The sequence below is a fragment of the Strix aluco genome, chromosome 4, assembly GCF_031877795.1.
Source record: "Strix aluco isolate bStrAlu1 chromosome 4, bStrAlu1.hap1, whole genome shotgun sequence".
NCBI lineage: Eukaryota > Metazoa > Chordata > Aves > Strigiformes > Strigidae > Strix > Strix aluco.
The window spans coordinates 70,637,091-70,656,428 of NC_133934.1; the positions used below are offsets into that span (position 1 = coordinate 70,637,091).

The following is a 19,338-nucleotide window of genomic DNA, read 5'->3' on the forward strand; positions in this document are numbered from 1 at the left end:
ACTTATCTTTTTCAATTTCCACAACGACAAGAAAACAACTACATTCAGGCAAAAGCTTAACCTTACTGAATAAGGCTGTCGTGAGAAAATTAAACTGTTGTTACAATAGTGAGTTAACTACTCTGGAAATTATTTTTTTTTTAATGTAAACTGTTCACTTTAAGCCAGTAGAAATAGTTCATGTAAGTGATTCAGTGCAATTCCATCACAGTGGATTAATACAAACCTTGCAAAGAATATCAGAGTCTAACTAAGGACCTCTTTGGTCTTTCATCCAATCAATCTTATTTATGGTATTATATTTAAGCACAAGAGCCCACTTCTAAAAAGAAAGGTAGGAAAAGGAAAGCAGTTTGCTACTTGTCTCAGATCTTGCAATTTTATTGCAAGAGATAAAGACCAAAGAGGAGATCAAATTAGTAAATCAATAGCAGGAAGCAAATGGTAGGAATACACGAAATTTACCTGGATGGCTGCCAGGTTCTTCTGCTCCTGTGATGGAGCCTCATGGACAAAACGCAGCCAATTAGAATGCCGCGGATTGCTTGCATCCAGGATATAAAGGACCTCACCTTTACTCCCACGAACCTGAAACATTCAAAAAAAAAAAAAATATCAAGCAAAGTTAAAATTTTTTACCAAACACACACAAACATATAAAACATTAAAGCATGCTTGTGTTCAGCAAGTGAATCTTGCATTCAATGGGTACTCACAGCTGTGGTGCATATTCACCTTTTTTATAAGCACATTTATTCACCTCAGAATACCGGGTCGGGGGGACACAACTCAAATGCAGCAGCTGGTGTCAACTTCGTTTATTGAGCTGCCCCTCTCTTTTCTTGGCCTTTCCTTTAGTAAACAAGCATTATGACTGACTGCTGGGTCTCCCTAATCTGACATTATGGTCACTGGTGCTCATGTTCTTTCCTCTTTCTTCCTTCAAGTCCTCTTTTTCTTTATGATCTTGCCAGAATCTGATGTAACCTCAGAGGTCCCTTCCCATTCCAACCCTATCATCCCTTCTCCAGTTCTCCTTTCTGAGTTCTCCTCCTTCATGTGTTCAGATGTCAACATTTTACTCCTACAGTCTACCCAATTCTTCTTATACCTTCTTATCTTTTGTCATTCAGTCTGTCTCTCAACTTTCTTCAAATTAAAGTTGCAAAGTCTCCTGTCTCCAATTCCTTTTCCTTTCCTCACAACTTGCTCTTATTGTCCTACCTGCCTTCTCAAACACACTGTCCAAGAATGGACCATTTTCTTCTGTATCCTATACATGTCCTCGACTTCACTCCTTAAATCACTTTGCAATGTTTCTCTTCTGCTGACACTACAGAAAAGGCCAACAGTAACTTTCTTTTGGACAAAAGGGACAGGACATTCTCTAATCTTGTGCTATTCCAACCACTATTTGGTTCCAACACCACTGAGTTCAGGCTCTTGTTCATGAGTTTCTGTATTCCTGCAATCACCCATGTCCATTCAGTGATCTTTGCCTTGATAGTGCCTCACCCTTCACTTTCTTTTTTCATACCTGATATAGACTCACTTGTCCCTTGCTCATTACGTTCTAGCAGATCTTATTCACCCTCTATGGCCAATTCCTAAATCCATCTATTTCTGCCTACTTTCACACTTCCAGAAGCATCTCAACCTTAACTGGCAACCATTACAGAGTATGTCCATATCTGAATTCAACTTTTCCACTATCTTTGCCACTTTCCTCTTCTGTAACCTTACTAGTTGCTCAACCAACTTCCAACCTGAATTATCACTTCTGCCTCCATTCTTTTTGCTTCTTTATCACCAAATACAACTTTTCTTCTTTATACAGATTCCAAATCCAGCAGATATGCTTTCATTATTGTTAACTCTTACTGTTCCATGCCAATCCTAAATATCCCAGAAACTTTTGTATAAAACACTTACTGAAAACCATATTTCTCACTTCCCTCTCAAGTCTTCTCTGGGTTTGGTTTTTTGGTTTTGTTTTGTGATTTTTTTTCCTTTAGCAAGGGTAAAATCCATGTTGCACTTGGATGGAGATCTGTCTTCAGATCAAGGACCAACATAATTGCAGTTATTCATTCTGTATATCCTATTTTACAGTTCACTTGAACATCTTTTATATATGCCTCTCTGAAGAAAATTTAAATATGTAGCCTCAATGAATAGCAGTCAGTCTTAAACTACGCTTCGCTGAAATTTTATCAGCATGGGAGATTATTTCAGTAAACAGATTAGGATACTATTTAGGTGAAGGGCTTCCCCCTCAAAATACAGACATACTGCTGAAAAAATACAGCTGCCACTGCAGCATAAAAAATGGCTTTGTTTGTTTTAAGTAATAGATCACTTGAATCTCCACTGATACAGAAGATAGAGAGCCATGCAGAAAGGTCATACAGCCACACTATTGTTCCATGAGATTTATTTATATAATGAACATATTTTCTTTTTCATCTGTCAACAAGAAGTCTACAGAGCAGGTATTTCCGAAGAGCTAGGGATTTCAGCTATGTGAGATCAAAATTAGATTGTCTTCATGACTTTGTATTTTAAATTGCTCACATTCTTGCTATATTTGTTTCCAATAGATGCAATATCATATTTCTTCAGTATGACTGCTTAAATTACCTAAACATTTAGGATATCATTGGAAAGAAAAAACTGTATTCCATTACAATAATAGCTGGTGACAGCATGTTGTTCTCAGATTAAAACAAAAAAAAACCCCTACTGTAGTTCTGCAAATAGTCTTCAAAATTTATTACTGTTTTTCAAAAGGAAGACATGGTATCTTAAGAAGGACACATCATGAAAAACTACCAATATTTCAAACTTTAAAAGTTGTTTTACTTTCAAACAGATTAACCACGGTGAAAAGTGTGAAACCTACATATTTAAATACACCTGAAAACAATATTATCTATCACTAAGCACTGCAATGGGTTTCCCAGAGAGGTTGTGTAGTCTCCATCCTTGAAGATACTCAAAAGCTGTCCTGGGCAGCTGGCACTAGGTGGCTTTACTCAAGCAGTGGGGTTGGACCAGATGACCTCCAGAGGTGCTTCTAACCTCAACCATTCTGTCATTCTGTGACTACCACCTTGGGAAGTAATGCCTGCTCATTACTGGAACCATTGTTTTCATTAGGAACATGGGCAGAATGAGTGCAATCAAACCATAAAAGCAAGCTGCCAAACTTGCACAAAAATACATGCTAACAGTGTATTCATCTCCTGAAAAGCCATCTGCCAAGCAGAAGTGCTGCCTTGATTATATTGTAGTAATCATCCAGTTCTAAATATGTAATCCAAAGAGCAGAACCTCACTTTGAGTGAGAATGGTTAACATTGAAGATTAACATATTTGAGTCATTAAAGTCAAGCTAATGGCTTTGTGATTTAGCTAGCAAAGTATGGGTCATAGAAGCCCACCATGTAGGTCCCATAAAGGTTTCCATCAGATCTTGACTTGAGTTGGAAAGAGAAGCAATAGAGATGCTATTATAAAAACCATATGTTACACTATCTACCTTTTCATCTATTATTCTTCTTCATTTGCCTGATGCTTAAATTATATAAGAATAATTTCTATTCACTTCAATTATACACTATCATCTCAGTTGTGTTTTCTCAGTCTCTGCCAATCCATAAAGAGATATCAAACACAAAGCAAAGATTTAACACATAAGGAAACTGTTGATAAAAGAATAAATCCCTTAAATACACACTATACTTTCTATTGCTTTTTTCACCTTGCAAAGAAGTAACGCTGCATGAAATACACAGTTGTGAGGAAGAAAAATAAAGAAAAACAATCAAAACACTGTACTTAACATGAACTAGACTGGTGACATTTACCACTCCTTTTCTCACTGGTTGCATGGATAGGTGAGTTTCCTAAATGAACAATGAAGCTTTGGACACCATGGCAGTGAATCCCAAACTTAATCAATATTTCAAACAAACAAACAAAAAGACCAGCTCTTGCTTTGCAAATGTATTTCTCACACTCAAAGCCAGCACAAACTAATCATGGTAGTTAAATGAAATAAACAGATAGACTTTACGTTTTCAGTTTAAAGTAAGTGCACCTAAATATCATCCATATTGAATTATTAATGAATCAAAACAAAGTTTGGAATATGTCCCAAAGGGTGCTCCCCCCAACAACAGTCCACTAAATTCCTCAGTCCTCCTTCTGCTTTGTGGCATGATCACCAAACAAGAAATTCAGTTTAATTAGAAGATACATCAACAAATACAAGCTAAAACACTTACACCTAGGTCTGCCTGTACTCATATCCACAGAGACAGGACCAGAGATGGCTGTCACTAAGACAGATGTTGCACCGTAGGCCCACACAATTCTGCTAGCCACAGCAACAGGGAATTTTCCCTCCTGCACCCCTCCATCAGAGACACTGGAAAGAATGAGAGATGTACTGTGTAGCATCAGTATCTCCATGCAAGCCTGGCAGTTGCACCAGTTATAACAGCAAGGGAAGAAAATGGGATAACGATGTCAAGCTGCTTATGTGCTCGTCAAGAACTTAAAGATACTGCAAACCTTCTTTTACAAATATTCCCACACATATCTTTACCACTTACTCCATATGAGATCGGGAGAACTAAACAGGATTCATTCTGCAACAAAGCTTCCAGTCTGCTCCCAAGGGACTCCTTTCCAATCACCCAAGCACTCCAAGAATCTTCAGGATGACCTGCCTAACACAACTATTGCTGGCAGGAAATTGTTGGAAAACTGAGGGTGTCTTTTGGGGAGAGGAAATGAAAAATACTTTTGTATAACACAAATGAAAGGAAGATTTTCTTAATGTATCTGCAAGAAAACTACTACATTTCCCCCACGTATCTGAACTGTTACAATCTTTTATAGTTATAAGGTACTTAAAATAAGAGGCAAAAGATTTTTACAGGACTGAGGTTCCCTGATAATTTGATGAAGTAGTGTCAATTTCTCAGTGCTAGTGAACATATTTGTATTTAGAAATTGTGACATATGAAGCTGTCATCTGTCTACACGAATAATTCCATGCTTGAACTTTATTTTCTCAGTTTCTATACAGTTGGTATTACCCGAACTAAGCAAAATCATCCCGTTAGCTTGAGGTGTGGTCCTTAAAATCCTTAAACTGCAGTGGTTAATCCAGACAGAATTGTAAAAACTATTTTAACAGGACCTGAAGTACAAAAGTATTTCTAATTGATTTTCTAAGGCCAACAAACTAAAAATGCTCTTATGACATGAGACCACTGCTAAATTATAAAGGATTCAGTCATCTTCATAGGTCAGAGACCTAGAGGGATTGTATGATATACCTATGATCAACATGGAGAGTCAGTGAGAGAGCTAGAAATACACCTCAAAAGCCTAGCCACCAGTAGATGATGTCATCCTATAATGTTTTGTTTCAAAACAGGAAACAGAACCTTATCCCTATTTCCTCTAAATAAAGGGGTAACTCCACAAAAGTTGAGGCTGCCTGCTATAGTTGAATAGACCATCTTGGTCTAGGACCCATTTATTGCTGAGGCCCTTTCAACCTCTGAGACCAAGATGTTCCTGTAGTTTCTGTAACCAATGGTGATAACTTGGAGTTTCTATTACCAGTGAGTGATGTGACCAGACACATGCAGTCACCTTTGATTTCCCAGGCTAAATAATAAAGTAGCAATTTGTTTCATTTTTAAGTATATGCAGACTTTGGCATAAGACTAGAACAAGGCTGATTCAAATTCATGCCTGATAACCCATGGCAAAATACCTTGCCATTTTACTACAGTGCGCTCAATATCTGCTCACTCACTACAATCAAACACCTAAAATGCATACACATATCCAAAGCATGCAACAGACACAAAGGCACCTCAAACTGAGATGCCTAAGAATTACCTTCTTGAGAATCAATCCAAAAGGTGTCACTGAACGAGTTTAGCCAAATGTCTTCACAGTAAGATGAAATACCCAACATTCACTGTTACCACATGGGAGGGTTTACCTCAAGATCAATCAGGACACCATTGAATTATGCCACATTAACAATCACCATGTCACTATACAAGGATTTGGAAAAAAATGTGACCCTAGTCATTGTATAAACTACCATATGAAACCCTACACAGGCTTAAACGATGTCCAAGCTGCTTGTAATGCCCACAACAACATGCACTGCTCCATCTGCTAGTCTTTCATGCTGCAATGAAATTATCTCCAGATTTTCAAAATACATCCAAAGTTGTCATGTATGCTGCTTCAAAATGCTCATGAGTGCAATTGCGAACACTCTACCATGCACACCTGGCAAGAGAAGAAGAAAAAAGTCTTCACTGAAAATAAGCAGATGGTTATCTTTGCTGAAGGCAGTAAACACACTGCCTGCTTTCTGGAAACCATTTTCTAAACATTTATAAATCTAAAAATCTATGTTCTTTCAAAGAATCATGTAAAGTACTGTTTTCTGTGCTGCAATTTTTTGATTAGCTGAAAACATGTTTTTTATTGTTTATAGTATAAAACAGCTAGATGCAATACTTCTGCATCCTCAGTTTCAGACCGCCATCACAGAGTTTACTGCAGAGTAGAAACTCACATTTTAACATCGCTGTAGAAAGTATTAAAACAACACTTGCAAGGGAAGCTTAAGGCAGCAACTGTTGATTTGCTTACTCACTAAGAAGTATTGGGACATAGACAGAGTGTGACATTTTTCTTCAGTCAAAATATATAGCAATGGTTTTTCATGTTAATGAAGCTCCTTGTGGTGCAACGATGTTATCTGACATCAGAAAGAACGGTTCAGAAAGCTCATTCCTAGACTTCTGTTAATGTTTCACAGAGCTTTCACAATCAAGGTTGAACTTCATGTTCACTGGAAGGATACCCAAATCTCCTTATGCAAATTGTGTGTGATCTTCTGTAACAAGCTCAGATTAGAACGCTAGCACCTCAGCCTATCAACACCTGCTTTCTAACATCTTAAATAAATCCCATAACTGAAGATGTGAGGCTAACATTCTCATCACTTTCAGGAATAGATTCTTATCACCAAAACCAGAAGATCATTAAGGTGCATGGTTCTAAAAGTCACTAAAATTAATACAAAGTTATACACTTGACATGAATAAAGATGACTAAATCAAGCTTTAGAGGAGCTGATTAATGAAACTTAGCTAAATAAACAAACTGGTAAGAATATTAACTACTTTAGGCACCTATCTATCCCAGTGGCATCAATTTAACAAAATTTAAAATCTAGGATGCAAACTCACAACTGAGATAGGGCATCAGTGTCTGACTTGTGTGGCAAAAGTTATTTTAAATGCAACTTGCGTAAAAATACATCCAGATACATTTGTCTAAGAAATGAGAAAAACAAAATAATTTCTGAAAATTAAACAAAAGATTCACACAAAAACATTAAAAGCAAACAATGTTAGATGTAAATACTATCTGAGGAGTAATGACTGGGAAGGTAGTCTTCATATAGAAAAAATAAAGCCTACGTTGCTCAGAACTAGATTTCTAGTATTACATTCATCTTAAGAGCAAAGACAAAATTCTTCTAATTAAGATTTATTTTATCATGAAACTCAGAACATAATTCAACTTAATGCGTTGTATGTAAAAGCTTTCCTACGCCTGAACCACATTTTACAGGCAAGGTATCAAAGGAAAAAAAAAAACAAAAAAAAAAACAACCACACACCCACACCCTTAGCTTAAAGAGCTTGACTTCTCATCCCTCAGTCCTAAACATTAAAGCTCTGATCTAAAGCTGGTTGTAGCCAATAGCAGATTTTCTGTTGCCTTCACTAGTTTTCAGGCAGGCTTATTTAACTGAAAACAATTGTCGCTGCAAAAGTGATGAGAGTTAAATAGTAGAAACGTCAGTTCATTTCATCTTCCCATATAAATAAACATGAACATTAGCTTCCATTGAAAGACTGATTTCTAGCATGTTTCTGTTCTTCTTGGTTTTAATATAACAATGAAGAAAACATAATCTTGGCAGATAGACAGAAACCAAACCTGAAATATGCAACATTCAGCATTACACGGTGTATTATGTGCCATCCAATCCTGACCAACATTTATTCATGGTATATCAGAGTATTTGAAGAAGGACTAAATCTTTCCAGCCCTCCCTGTTTTAACATTTGCCAAAGTCATCACCAAAAGTATATGCTTGCCACAATCCAATAGTAGTGAAATGAATGCCACTTTCTCGGTTAGGGACAATAAAGAAAATAAACTGAACAGATATCTTCCCTTTGCAAAGGGACATCTGAGCCTCCACAGGCAAAAACTTCTGTGAACTTTAATGCCTAAAATTATTCTGTTGTTGCCTTAAAGCACTTGCTCTCATGTAATTTAAAATTGCTATGCCAAGTGTACTAATACAGACCAACGAAGCAATATTTAGTCAAGGTGTTAGTGGGATGCTAAGAATAAAAACAAAACTCTAATGGCATTCTGCTATACTCTAACATCCTCAGAACTTTATTTAACAAAATCACTGGACCCAATAAATTTTTTCGGTTCCATGTTTTCCTGAAGACCAAAAGAAAGCATAACGTGTACAATTCTGTCTCAACGTGATGTCTTAAAGATGAGAACTCACAATGCTGGTCTTGCAGAAAAAGGAATAGCTTGATCAAAATAGACCACATCACAGACCACGACTCTATACAACTAGAAATGTATGTGGTAAACTTCCTCACAGAAAACTATTCCACAAAATTGAAGCTCAGATCCCAGGCATCACATACCAAGAAAAGAAATGTTCCACTAATGTTAATTTTTACTTGACTTATAAAAAGCCTCTATTACTTAGCCTTCTTTCTAAAGGTGTCCTCTCTGAAAAACACATTTTTTTGACTGCCATCAGACTGTGAGGTCAGGCTCTAGTATGCCTTTATCCAAGAGTCTTCAAATTAATTATTTTTAATATCTGTGGTAGAGCTGACTATGCACAAACTTGGCTAGTTGCTGTGACTGCCTCCCACAGTATCTGGAATAACCATCTATGGACTGTTCAACTTTTTACTTTCTGCATTCCTGGTCTCTATTTTCAACTTTAGACTACTCTCAGGATGATTTAAATTGTATTATAAAGCTCACACTCAGATCAACTTCAGTAAACACGAACAACTTGGGTTCAAACATTCAGGAAGTCATAAAATCTGGTATGCAGGAATCTTTTCAAGGCTCTCAAAACTAGGTTATAATAAGATATTATGAAATGGTTTCAGCACAGCTCATAAAAATATCATTTTCTGATTTGCTGTCAATGGGGTCATATTAGTGTCATCAGTAAATACATGTATCTGCCTTTTATTTTCTGTCTTACAGAAACAGATAAATCTCATTTAATCGTCACCAGTGACGAATCTGGAAAAATCATATGGCTTTCCAACAAACTTAAAAACCTTCTCATTGCTATCTATAATCCACCCACCATCCCTTCTGAAAACCTCCAGTATTTTACTGATTTAACATAACCTGCAGAAACATCATGAAAACACAAGTGAGCCAGGGCACTTTAATGTGTACTGTATTTAGCAAACATTTGTAATAAAAGCACACTGTACTGTTTTGTTTTCAGCTGAAAACAAAGATGATGAAACCAGTTGCTCTGAATACATAACCAAAGGAGAGAGGGGAATGAATTATCCACACCTCATCTCTCTGGGAAAAGATACTTTGGGCACACCCCTAGATTAAAAAAAAAAAAAAAAAAAGGAGAAAAAACACACAGGGATTCACAGACTTAACACTCATCTAGGAACATTTTGCCAGTCACTGTATTTATATTGAGTTTGGGTTTAATAAGATGGGCTTTCAGAATTCTCTCACTCATTGTTCCAGTGTGTAGAATCTATTTATAGCTCTGCTAAGACTGTATCAATACTATGCTCTCTTTATTAAGCCACTCAGCAATGTTAATGCTAGAGGTTTTTTTCAAATAAACATTTTGTAATAAATGCACAGATAGTGCTTTAAGCCAGATGTCTAATATAAGCTTTTCTTGTACACAACATAAAAATAACGTAGAAAGGTGAAAAAGTAGGAAATGAATCCTTCTCAGTGTAAACCAGGAATAAACATGCATTCAATAGAAACAGCTTGGCTGGGGTGGGGAAGGAAAAAAGGAAAGGACTTCTGCTCAATGAACTACAGCAGCAAAGAAAGATTACAAAGACGGAACAGAAGCACCAAAAAGCAGGTGTTTATAACAAGTTGGAAATGTTGGCATTGCAGGTATTTTTCAGTTAGTGTAATCTCTTCAACTGGTAAACTCAGACAGATTTTTGCTACAGGGAAACACAGCTATGACAGAAACTAGGATGGGTTAAGGACCTAATTAGAAGATCTAGTGTATAAGCTACTGTTGCTGCCTAATACATATTAAAAAAGCCTACAAGAGCCCTGAAACTCATTATGTCATCATCTGCCCACAGCACCAGGTTTTTATTTTACTAAAGATCTCACAACCACACATGGCGTTACAAAGTTGCTAAAATTTAAAAACTTCACTTACACAATTGCCAAACCCTAGCAGAAGTGTCACAGCAGGAAGTGTTTTATATTACAGTTGGAGGAAGCTGAGCTGACACCTGTTGATCAGCATGAATCAGTATCTCAGTAACTTACAATCATCTTCCCCTATTCAAATTATTTTATTTTTTATTTTCACATTTTTCAATAATTTTTCACAATGTTGTTATATTTTTGTTTTGCTTGACTTGATATTTTTCACACTTCATTGATCAGAAACTATCATTTGCTATTTCTTTATAAAGAAGTCAATCCCCCGCCACCCAAAAAGCATATATTAAAAGCATAAGTACAAAATCTCACTACAGTATCTTTAAGATAAGAAAAAACAAGAAGTATTTGTTACAGTAAAAACTTAATTCTGAGAACACTTTTTGCTAGGTGTGATGATGTTGCTCTAGACTACTCACTTCCCACATGAGCCTGCAGTCTGTGTTCTCATCCAGTTCCTGCGGCATTCGCTTCTCCCCTGCAAAGGGGCCAAATTTTTCACCCTAAAGAATAATTATAAAAGAGAATCAGTGGAAAAAAAAAAAAGGCAAGTGAATTACCAAACTCCAGCTGAGGTATCATTTTTAGCTTCAAATGGAAAAGGACAGTTTCCTTTGTCATCCTACCATATGCCAAGAAGGTGCACATCCTTGAGGGTTCAACTTCAAGCTCATTCCCATTCTTTTCATAGCTTGGAGAATCTCTTAAAACCATATCTTTCCTCTACATGCTTACTTCCTCTTTGGAAACAGCATTTTTCTTTATTTAAATAAGGCTGAAATTTACAAGTCAAATTGCCTACATTTCTTATGAGATTTTCAGGAAGCACCTTGCAACAGACATCCAACTAAAATGTAAAGTATTTGGCAAGAACAAAGTTTACATTAGATTTATTAGCAAGATTATTTGCAACAGTAGTTTCTGAAGCGCCACAAATCAAAACACTGAATAACTGAGGTTTTGATCATACAGAGAGATTCGTTTAAAAATGTAGGAAGTATGCACATGCCTGTGAATTAATTCAAGCCTTCATAAACAAAATTAAAATGTTATACCACCTGCTAGTCATAACACATGCTGTGAAAGCATCCATTGATAGGTTCTTCTAAAAATTCTGGGTATCGGTGGTGTTTTCCTTCACAGACGTCACGCTAGCAGCAGGCTAAGTCATTTAAATAGGACTTTCTTCTTGCACAGGCCTAACTCTCCCCCCCCCACCCTTATTTGCAGTGACAAGCCCTACAAACCAGAATGCAGACTGCTATGTTCCTTTAGCCAGTATTCAGATAGAAAACCTCTAGATACTTTTAAGCATTAGAGATTAGAACTATATAATGAAAACAACTTTGGTGTGTCTTTAAAAATAACAAGTATTTTGGCTATCAAAAGTATCGATCATGTCCCTTCCCCCAGGCACATTATGTGATCACAGAAACAGCCTGCTACATATTTTCCCTCTTGCTTAGTTTTTACAGACTGCCTACAGGTAGAGTGCAGAGGAAGAAGTGGAATGGAAAACTTCTAGGATCATTCCTCTTGGAGGCAATCAACCAAATAAAAAAAAAAAATCCTGGTATTTAAAGTTAAACCCGAAGAGGTAATAAACAAGGAAAAGAAAATCAGTGTAACAAGGCAACAGAACAGAGAGGCAGTATTTTTCAATGCGCACAACAAAGATACAATTAGAAAAAACAGCATACCAGAAGGTAAAAAGACAAGAACAGCAGAAAACAACTGGAGCCCAGAGCAGTAACTGAGACACAAACATGAGCAGTGACAGCAAAAACCAGCACCGTGGGGCTTCATCTCCTTCATTTCTCACTGATCTCCATACCACTCTTCATTGTTTTGCTAATCAAATGAGGCCTGAGTTCCTCCCCTGCCAGCTTTACAAATCCTGGGATTTAATACTCAGTCTGAAATTTCCTTCTTTTACCTCATCAGCAGTGAAGGTGAAAATAGGTTAACAGTTTCATGTGTGCAGCCATCAACGTTCTCAGTTTATGCTGAGTGCCACCTCAGCAAACATACTGCTGTCTAACAGGGGCCGTGCAGGTATTACATGGCAGGCAATGTGCTTAGATTGCATTGTTTGCTTGGATTAAGCAGGAGGAAGAGTCAAGGTGGTGGCAGAGGAAATCTGTTCAGGAAATGTATGGTCCTATCTAGCTCACTACAGATAAGGTGGGCTCTTTCTGGAGCAGACACCTCCTGCCAGGCTGAACTGGCTTTCCCTGTTCACTTAGCAAGCAACAAGGAGTTTTGGTGCAACAAGGAAAGCAGCTCATTACAATTGCTGAGCTCTAAGAGAGGGCATAATTATACCTGCAGAATCTCTCATTACTCACAGCAATTATCAAGATGAAAAGAAGTTTACTGGACTATAGTCTAGATTAGATCTATAGGGAAAAAAAAAGAAAAAAACTCCATATATTTAATATGGAAATTATTTGAAGACTTAATGAATAAGAAAACTGAAAAACCTAGTCTCCCACACTCACTTCAGCAGAATAACACTTTTTAAGACAGCATAAAGAAATCCATTCCTTCCTTAATTAAATACTTTGGAAGCTTCCACAACCCTCACCTCAGTAATATTTTCACCCTGCAATTCAAAGGATCCCTGGATACCTTACAAAGCACCTACAGTGTTAATTTTACCCATCACTGAAGTACACATCACCTCTGGGATGAAGCACAGCAACAGCTTAATACTGCATACTGACTCAAAACAAGAAACACCATGCATCATTCCTATCTCAGCTACTCCAAACCAATAAACCTCTACTGCAATATGTTTAAGACCTTCTAGAAGCTCAAAACAAAAGCAAAAGCGAAAGGCAAGATGTCCAGCTCTAAATGTAAAATAAATGTAACATGAACAGTAGGTGATTCAGACTTCTAAGCACTTCTTATAGCTTCTCAAATTTGAGAGAAAGAAATTAGAGACAGCAAAACCTGTTGTCTTGGAACACAGAGGTCCATGGGGGTAAGTGTAATTATTCATTTAGCCTTTCAGAGCATTTTCTTCATATATATATTTATTAGTCCTAGTTAATATAATAAACATACTGTCATATGCAGTATATATTGATCCAAAACATACTAAGACTTCAACTTCCTCTCTGATCAATAAAAGCAAGGCATACAACACAGTCAAAAGTTAACCACAGAAATGATTCAAGATATGAAAGGCACATCATTCAAATGTTAAAAAAGCTACTTTCAACAGTTGCTTTCAAGAAAGCAGCAGTAACTAATCTTCTTCCAGTCACAGCAAAACATTGAGAAATGTAGCGGCTCTCTGATGAGATACCAAGGGCCTGGTGATACTGGTGCCGTAACCAAAGGCCAGCTGTTGAAGAAAAGAAATTACAAGATAATCACAGCTTTTGTTAAAGTAACAAAAGTTTCCACCTTTTATGATTACAGACAAAATCTTGAAAGCATAGCATAATGCCTGAAGGCGCAAAAGCAGATGGCAGACAACAGCAGTTCAAAATGAATTATTACCAAATCTTCGCTAATAGCAGAATTTTCAGAGGCCTACTTCATGTTTACTTAGCACTTGGAGAGTTAGTACTGCAATTTCTGATTATAAGATCATCTGAAATGTATGTTACTTTCAGTTAAGATAACTGCAGTTGTGTGATGGCAATGAGAGAAAATGGTGCAGTATTTCCTCCTCAGCAACACAGATCTTACTTCACAATTAAGTGTCATATTCGACACCTCATCCCAATCCCAAAAGTCCAAGAAATGAATTTAACAGCTCTTAGCTACTCTGTATCGTACCCACGAAGTGTAGTACTGCTGTCTCATTACTGGCCAGGAGAACATGCTGAGAGCATTTCAGATGTGATTTTTCTTTCCATGGAAATGAGTAACACACAGCCTGGCTATACCCAACATATCATCTGTGTTATTTACACATCCACCCTTTTCTGAACAGCCGTGGTGACATGCAGTGCTTAAGTCTCCAACCATCTTTAGGAACACCCATTTCAATCACTGTCCACAGAGCAACTCAGGAGCTGGTTCCTCAGCCTATCAAAGAGCAAAGTCTGCCTGTCACATACATACTTCTGATCAGGGCTTTGCATAGCACAATTGTCTGTGCTACCAGCACAAAGGATTCACTGCCAGAGGACAAACAAGCCTGTTACACTGTCACCAGACACTCCTAATACAAATAGATCTTACTACAACTGCCTCTGCCTTTACCTTCTGCATTCCACACATGAGACATGTCATACTTGCAACATTTCAGTTTTGCTTAGATGTCCTGTATGACATGCTCACAACTGGCAGAGCCATGCAGGCAGAGCTCTAACAGCATATACTTTGCCTGTGTAGAGTTCAACAGCAACATGGAGTAATTCAGTCAAGAAAATGCTCTATTTTCGTAGCATGCAACTCTAATGGTTCAATTTACAACAGTGCAAAGGAAGGGGGTTCAGATGCTGACCTCTAAACCAAAATTCAGAATTGATATTGACATGTGGATGATGATTTCCATTAGCTTCACTCTATGGCTTGCTCTATTTCAGAGGCCAGGGATTAACATATGCTAGTAGTGTACAGCCTTCCTTGCTGTGTGAACTCCCAAAGTTTTCAAATGAAAGTTCAGAACCTCAGTGGAAAAATATTTAAGGCAAGTGATACAAAATTGTTCCCCTTCCACCCCCCATTAACACTCAGGGACACCTTAAAAATGAGACACCCCTACCCCATGGTGTCTAAGCCTTGTTGATGAAACCACTGAAAAATTAGGCAGCCCTGCCGACCCACTCAGAGCCAAAATCAGGACAAAGATGGAAAGCGAAACATACAAGATAGATACAAGTGTACACTAATGTGGGCTTCATAATTTAGGCATGCCTTTATCTGTTCTAACAAGCCATCCGGACAGTTATAATTGGGATTTCACATAATCGAGAGATTTTGATTCAATTACGAGGTGTCAAGGGCCGTGACCTCGCTGGCGTATGAGAGACATGCAGTTCAGCTGTATCACATCTTTCACAGGCCGGGCTTTATCATCCCGTAACGATGAAGTAAATCCTCCATCCCACCGAGCTCTAAGAGCCGGGAGGCGCCGGCAGCCTGCGACCGACGGGCCGGCACCTCCACCTCAGAGGCGCACCGCGGCCTGAGGCCGGGCGACAGCCAGGGAGGCCGTGCCGGCCGGAGGAGCCCTGCCCCCAGCACAGTGCCAGAAACATAAACGAAGTTAAAACAAACGGGGGGAACAAAAACGCACAGAGAAAACCCTCCGCCGGCCCCGCAGGGTAGTCGGCGGCCCGGCCCGGCCGGCCCCCGCGCCCCTTCCCCGCCTCAAGCGGCAGCACCGCGGGCACCGGGAGGGTCCCTTTGATCGGGGGGGGAGCAGCGGGCGGTGCCTCCCCTGAGGAGAGGGAGCCCGGGCGAACGGAAGCGGAGGCAGCGCCGACAGCGCGGGGCTGAGGTAAAGTTCGAGCGCGGCGGCCCGGCCGGCGGCGAGGGGCGGAGGAGCCGCCCCGCTCTCCTCTGATACGTGGCAGCCGCTCCCCGCCGGGCCGGGCCGTTACCCCGCTCGCCCGGCCATCACCCACCTTTTTGACTCTGCGGGCCGTGTAGAGCCCCATCCCGTCCTGCACTTTGGACGACTTCAGGGCAAACCTATCCGGCACGTACATGCCCAGCATTTTGCATCGACTCGGGCCGCCGCCTGCTACCGGGGAGGAGGATTACCGGGGACTTCCATCCCACCGGGAGAGAGAAAGAGAGAGAGAGAGACCGGGGGAGGGGGCAGGAAGAGGGGCTGGTTGCGGGGCTTCCCCGGCCCCGGCGGAGGAGGGGAGGAGCCAGGGCGGCCGGCGGGGCCCCCGCCGCGGCGGGGCAGCGGGGACGGGGCGGGGCGGGGCGGCTGCAGGGGGCGCGCGCGCCCGGCGGGGCAGGGGGCGGGGGCAGAGCCCGGCCGCGCGCGCTCGGGGGCTTCGCGCCGTCGAAGGGCGCCCGGCCGCTGCGTGTGCGGGTCGTGTTCGGTCGCGGTGGCGTGAGTGTCGTGACAGGAAATCCGAGGCCTTCGAGTTTCCAACAGTGCCGGCCGCTGAGGCCTGGCCCCAGAATCACAGAATTGTCTAGGTTGGAAAAGACCATGAAGATCATCTAGTCCAACCATCAACCCAACATTGACAGTTCCCAACTACGCCATATCCCTCAGCGCTATGTCAACCCTACTCTTAAACACCTCCAGGGATGGGGACTCCACCACCTCCCTGGGCAGCCCATTCCAACGCCTAACAACCCCTTCTGGAAAGAAATGCTTCCTAATATCTAGTCTAAACCTGCCCTGGCGCAACTTAAGGCCATTCCCTCTTGTCCTATCGCTTGTTACTTGGTTAAAGAGGCTCATCCCCAGCTCTCTGCAACCTCCTTTCAGGTAGTTGTAGAGGGCGATGAGGTCTCCCCTCAGCCTCCTCTTCTCCAGACTAAACAACCCCAGTTCCCTCAGCCGCTCCTCGTACGACATGTGCTCCAGACCCACCAGCTTCGTTGCCCTTCTCTGGACACGCTCGAGTAATTCAATGTCCTTTTTGTAGTGAGGGGCCCAAAACTGAACACAGGAATCGAGGTGCAGCCTCACCAGTGCCGAGTACAGGGGTAAGATCACTTCCCTGTCCCTGCTGGCCACGCTATTTCTGATACAAGCCAGGATGCCATTGGCCTTCTTGGCCACCTGGGCACACTGCTGGCTCATGTTCAGCCAGCTGTCAATCAACACCCCCAGGTCCCTCTCTGACTGGCAGCTCTCCAGCCACTCCTCCCCAAGCCTGTAGCGCTGCTGGGGGTTGTTGTGGCCCAAGTGCAGCACCCGGCATTTGGCCTTATTGAAGCTCATACAGTTGGCCTTAGCCCATCGCTCCAGCCTGTCCAGGTCTCTCTGCAGAGCCTCCCTACCCTCAAGCCGATCCAACACTCCCACCCAGCTTGGTGTCATCTGCAAACTTACTGAGGGTGCACTCGATCCCCTTGTCTAGGTCATCAATAAAGATGTTAAACAGGAGTGGCCCCAAAACCAAGCCTGAGGGACACCACTCGTGACCGGCCACCAACTGGATTTAACTCTGTTCACCACCACTCTTTGGGCCCGGCCATCCAGCCAGTTTTTTACCCAGCAAAGCGTGTGCCCCAACGACATGCCTCGGCACAGGCCACGGCTTCCGAACATGGCGCCACAGGCTAACGCATGAGCAGCGTGCACTGCAGAGAGGCGTCGGAGCGCGGGCCTCACCTGGAGCCTGGCCTTCGCTGCCAGAGAAAATGGCACTTCAGCACCCAGACATGGCCTTGGAGCCCAGCCCCGTTCCGATGATCAGCTTTCATCAACAGGATGGCTTTTCACTCAGGTTTCTGCAGTGGAGTAATCTGAAGGCAGATGTAAGAGGAGAGAGGTGAGCAGGCAGCGCTGGGACCCAAATTTGAAAGATGGAGTTGATTGTGAAGCCTGACAGAGGCAGATTGGCTTCAACCTGTCACAGAAATCCAAATTTTTTAAATTTTTTTTTTTAAAAGAGACCTCTACATCTGAAATCTACATTTCTTCTACTTACAGATATGACTGCTTAAGAGAACAGGGGTATTCTTACCAGAAACAATACCCAAACACATTTTAATGCTACATAACACTTTCCATGAGCACTACGTTTTCTCAAACATCACTCAGATTTATCTTCGTTATTTTTGTATTGCAGGAATGGGTGAGTCCATATTTAGATACACTCTTGAAACCACATAATCCTTCAGTTTTGGGGACCGTTTATGAGGGAGCTGGAATGGAATGCCAGAAGTTTAGCAACCCTAAAGGAACCCAAACATAATGGTGTTTTTGTCCAAAGAGTACCATCCTGTATGTTCTTACAATGTACTCAGCAGGGGCATCATATTCTAGTACTGCACACAATCTAGTTTGAACATGGAGAAAGAAGTTACACTTTAGCAGGTTGCTGACATTACACAAGTACTGTTTTTCATAAAGCTGCAATATCCAACACTGAACTTTTTCTGGAAAGCTGATAAATTTCAGTTGAGGTTTCAGCCCACATCATACATACTGTTGCCCTCTAAACTGAAGTAGTGTAGTTAGAAAAGGGATTTGGTTACATGTGATTATGCAGTTAAAAGCAAGTAGGAAGGCATGTAAGGCAAGCAGAGGGAAAAGGAAAAAAAAGGAAAAAATGCTCTATTTATAGACATCTTAAAATTGTGCTGCTAGCATTAATAATTAGACCACTGGACTGTAACAACCTCTTCCTCTTAGTCTTCCAGAGACATTAACAGAAGTATAAATAGTAGAAGTATTAAAAGCATCTAGTTTCCACCAAAGTATTAGGAAAATTTTGTATTGGTGTCAGTTGTAAGGAATGAAGAAACGTCCAGGATTTTAGTTACAACATGACAGCGAACAGATCATCATAAAGGTGTGTGTATTGTTTTGGATTAGTTGGATTTCTCCAGTCTGTAGGCAGACATCTAGGAAAAAAAGAAAAAGAAAAAATGCCAACACACACGTATATACACAAATATGTATATTGAGCTGCATGATACCATTCAATATATGAGGAACTGCTCTAGTAAATTAGATGAGGCCTTCACTTTGACAAGGAAAACAAAAGGAAGAAAGAATCCAACAACACGGTTGGAAGAATGACTTTAAGAATGAAAACAATCAGACACACAAGTTTTAGACCTAGGGTGGTAGCCTGGACACTGACT

At 40.6% G+C, this 19,338-nt stretch overlaps 1 protein-coding gene across 1 annotated transcript in view; it reads right to left on the minus strand.

Annotated features, from left to right (window-relative positions):
- Positions 1–16,377, minus strand: part of PRDM5 (PR/SET domain 5) — an 89,411-nt gene extending 73,034 nt beyond the window's left edge. The window contains exons 1-3 of the mRNA XM_074823581.1: positions 16,176–16,377; positions 11,001–11,084; positions 466–588 (exon numbers count right to left, since the gene is read on the minus strand). Coding sequence (XP_074679682.1) covers positions 466–588; positions 11,001–11,084; positions 16,176–16,268 — 300 coding nt within the window. The 5' untranslated portion in view covers positions 16,269–16,377. The remainder of the gene's footprint in view (positions 1–465; positions 589–11,000; positions 11,085–16,175) is intronic.
- Positions 16,378–19,338: the final 2,961 nt, after the last annotated feature.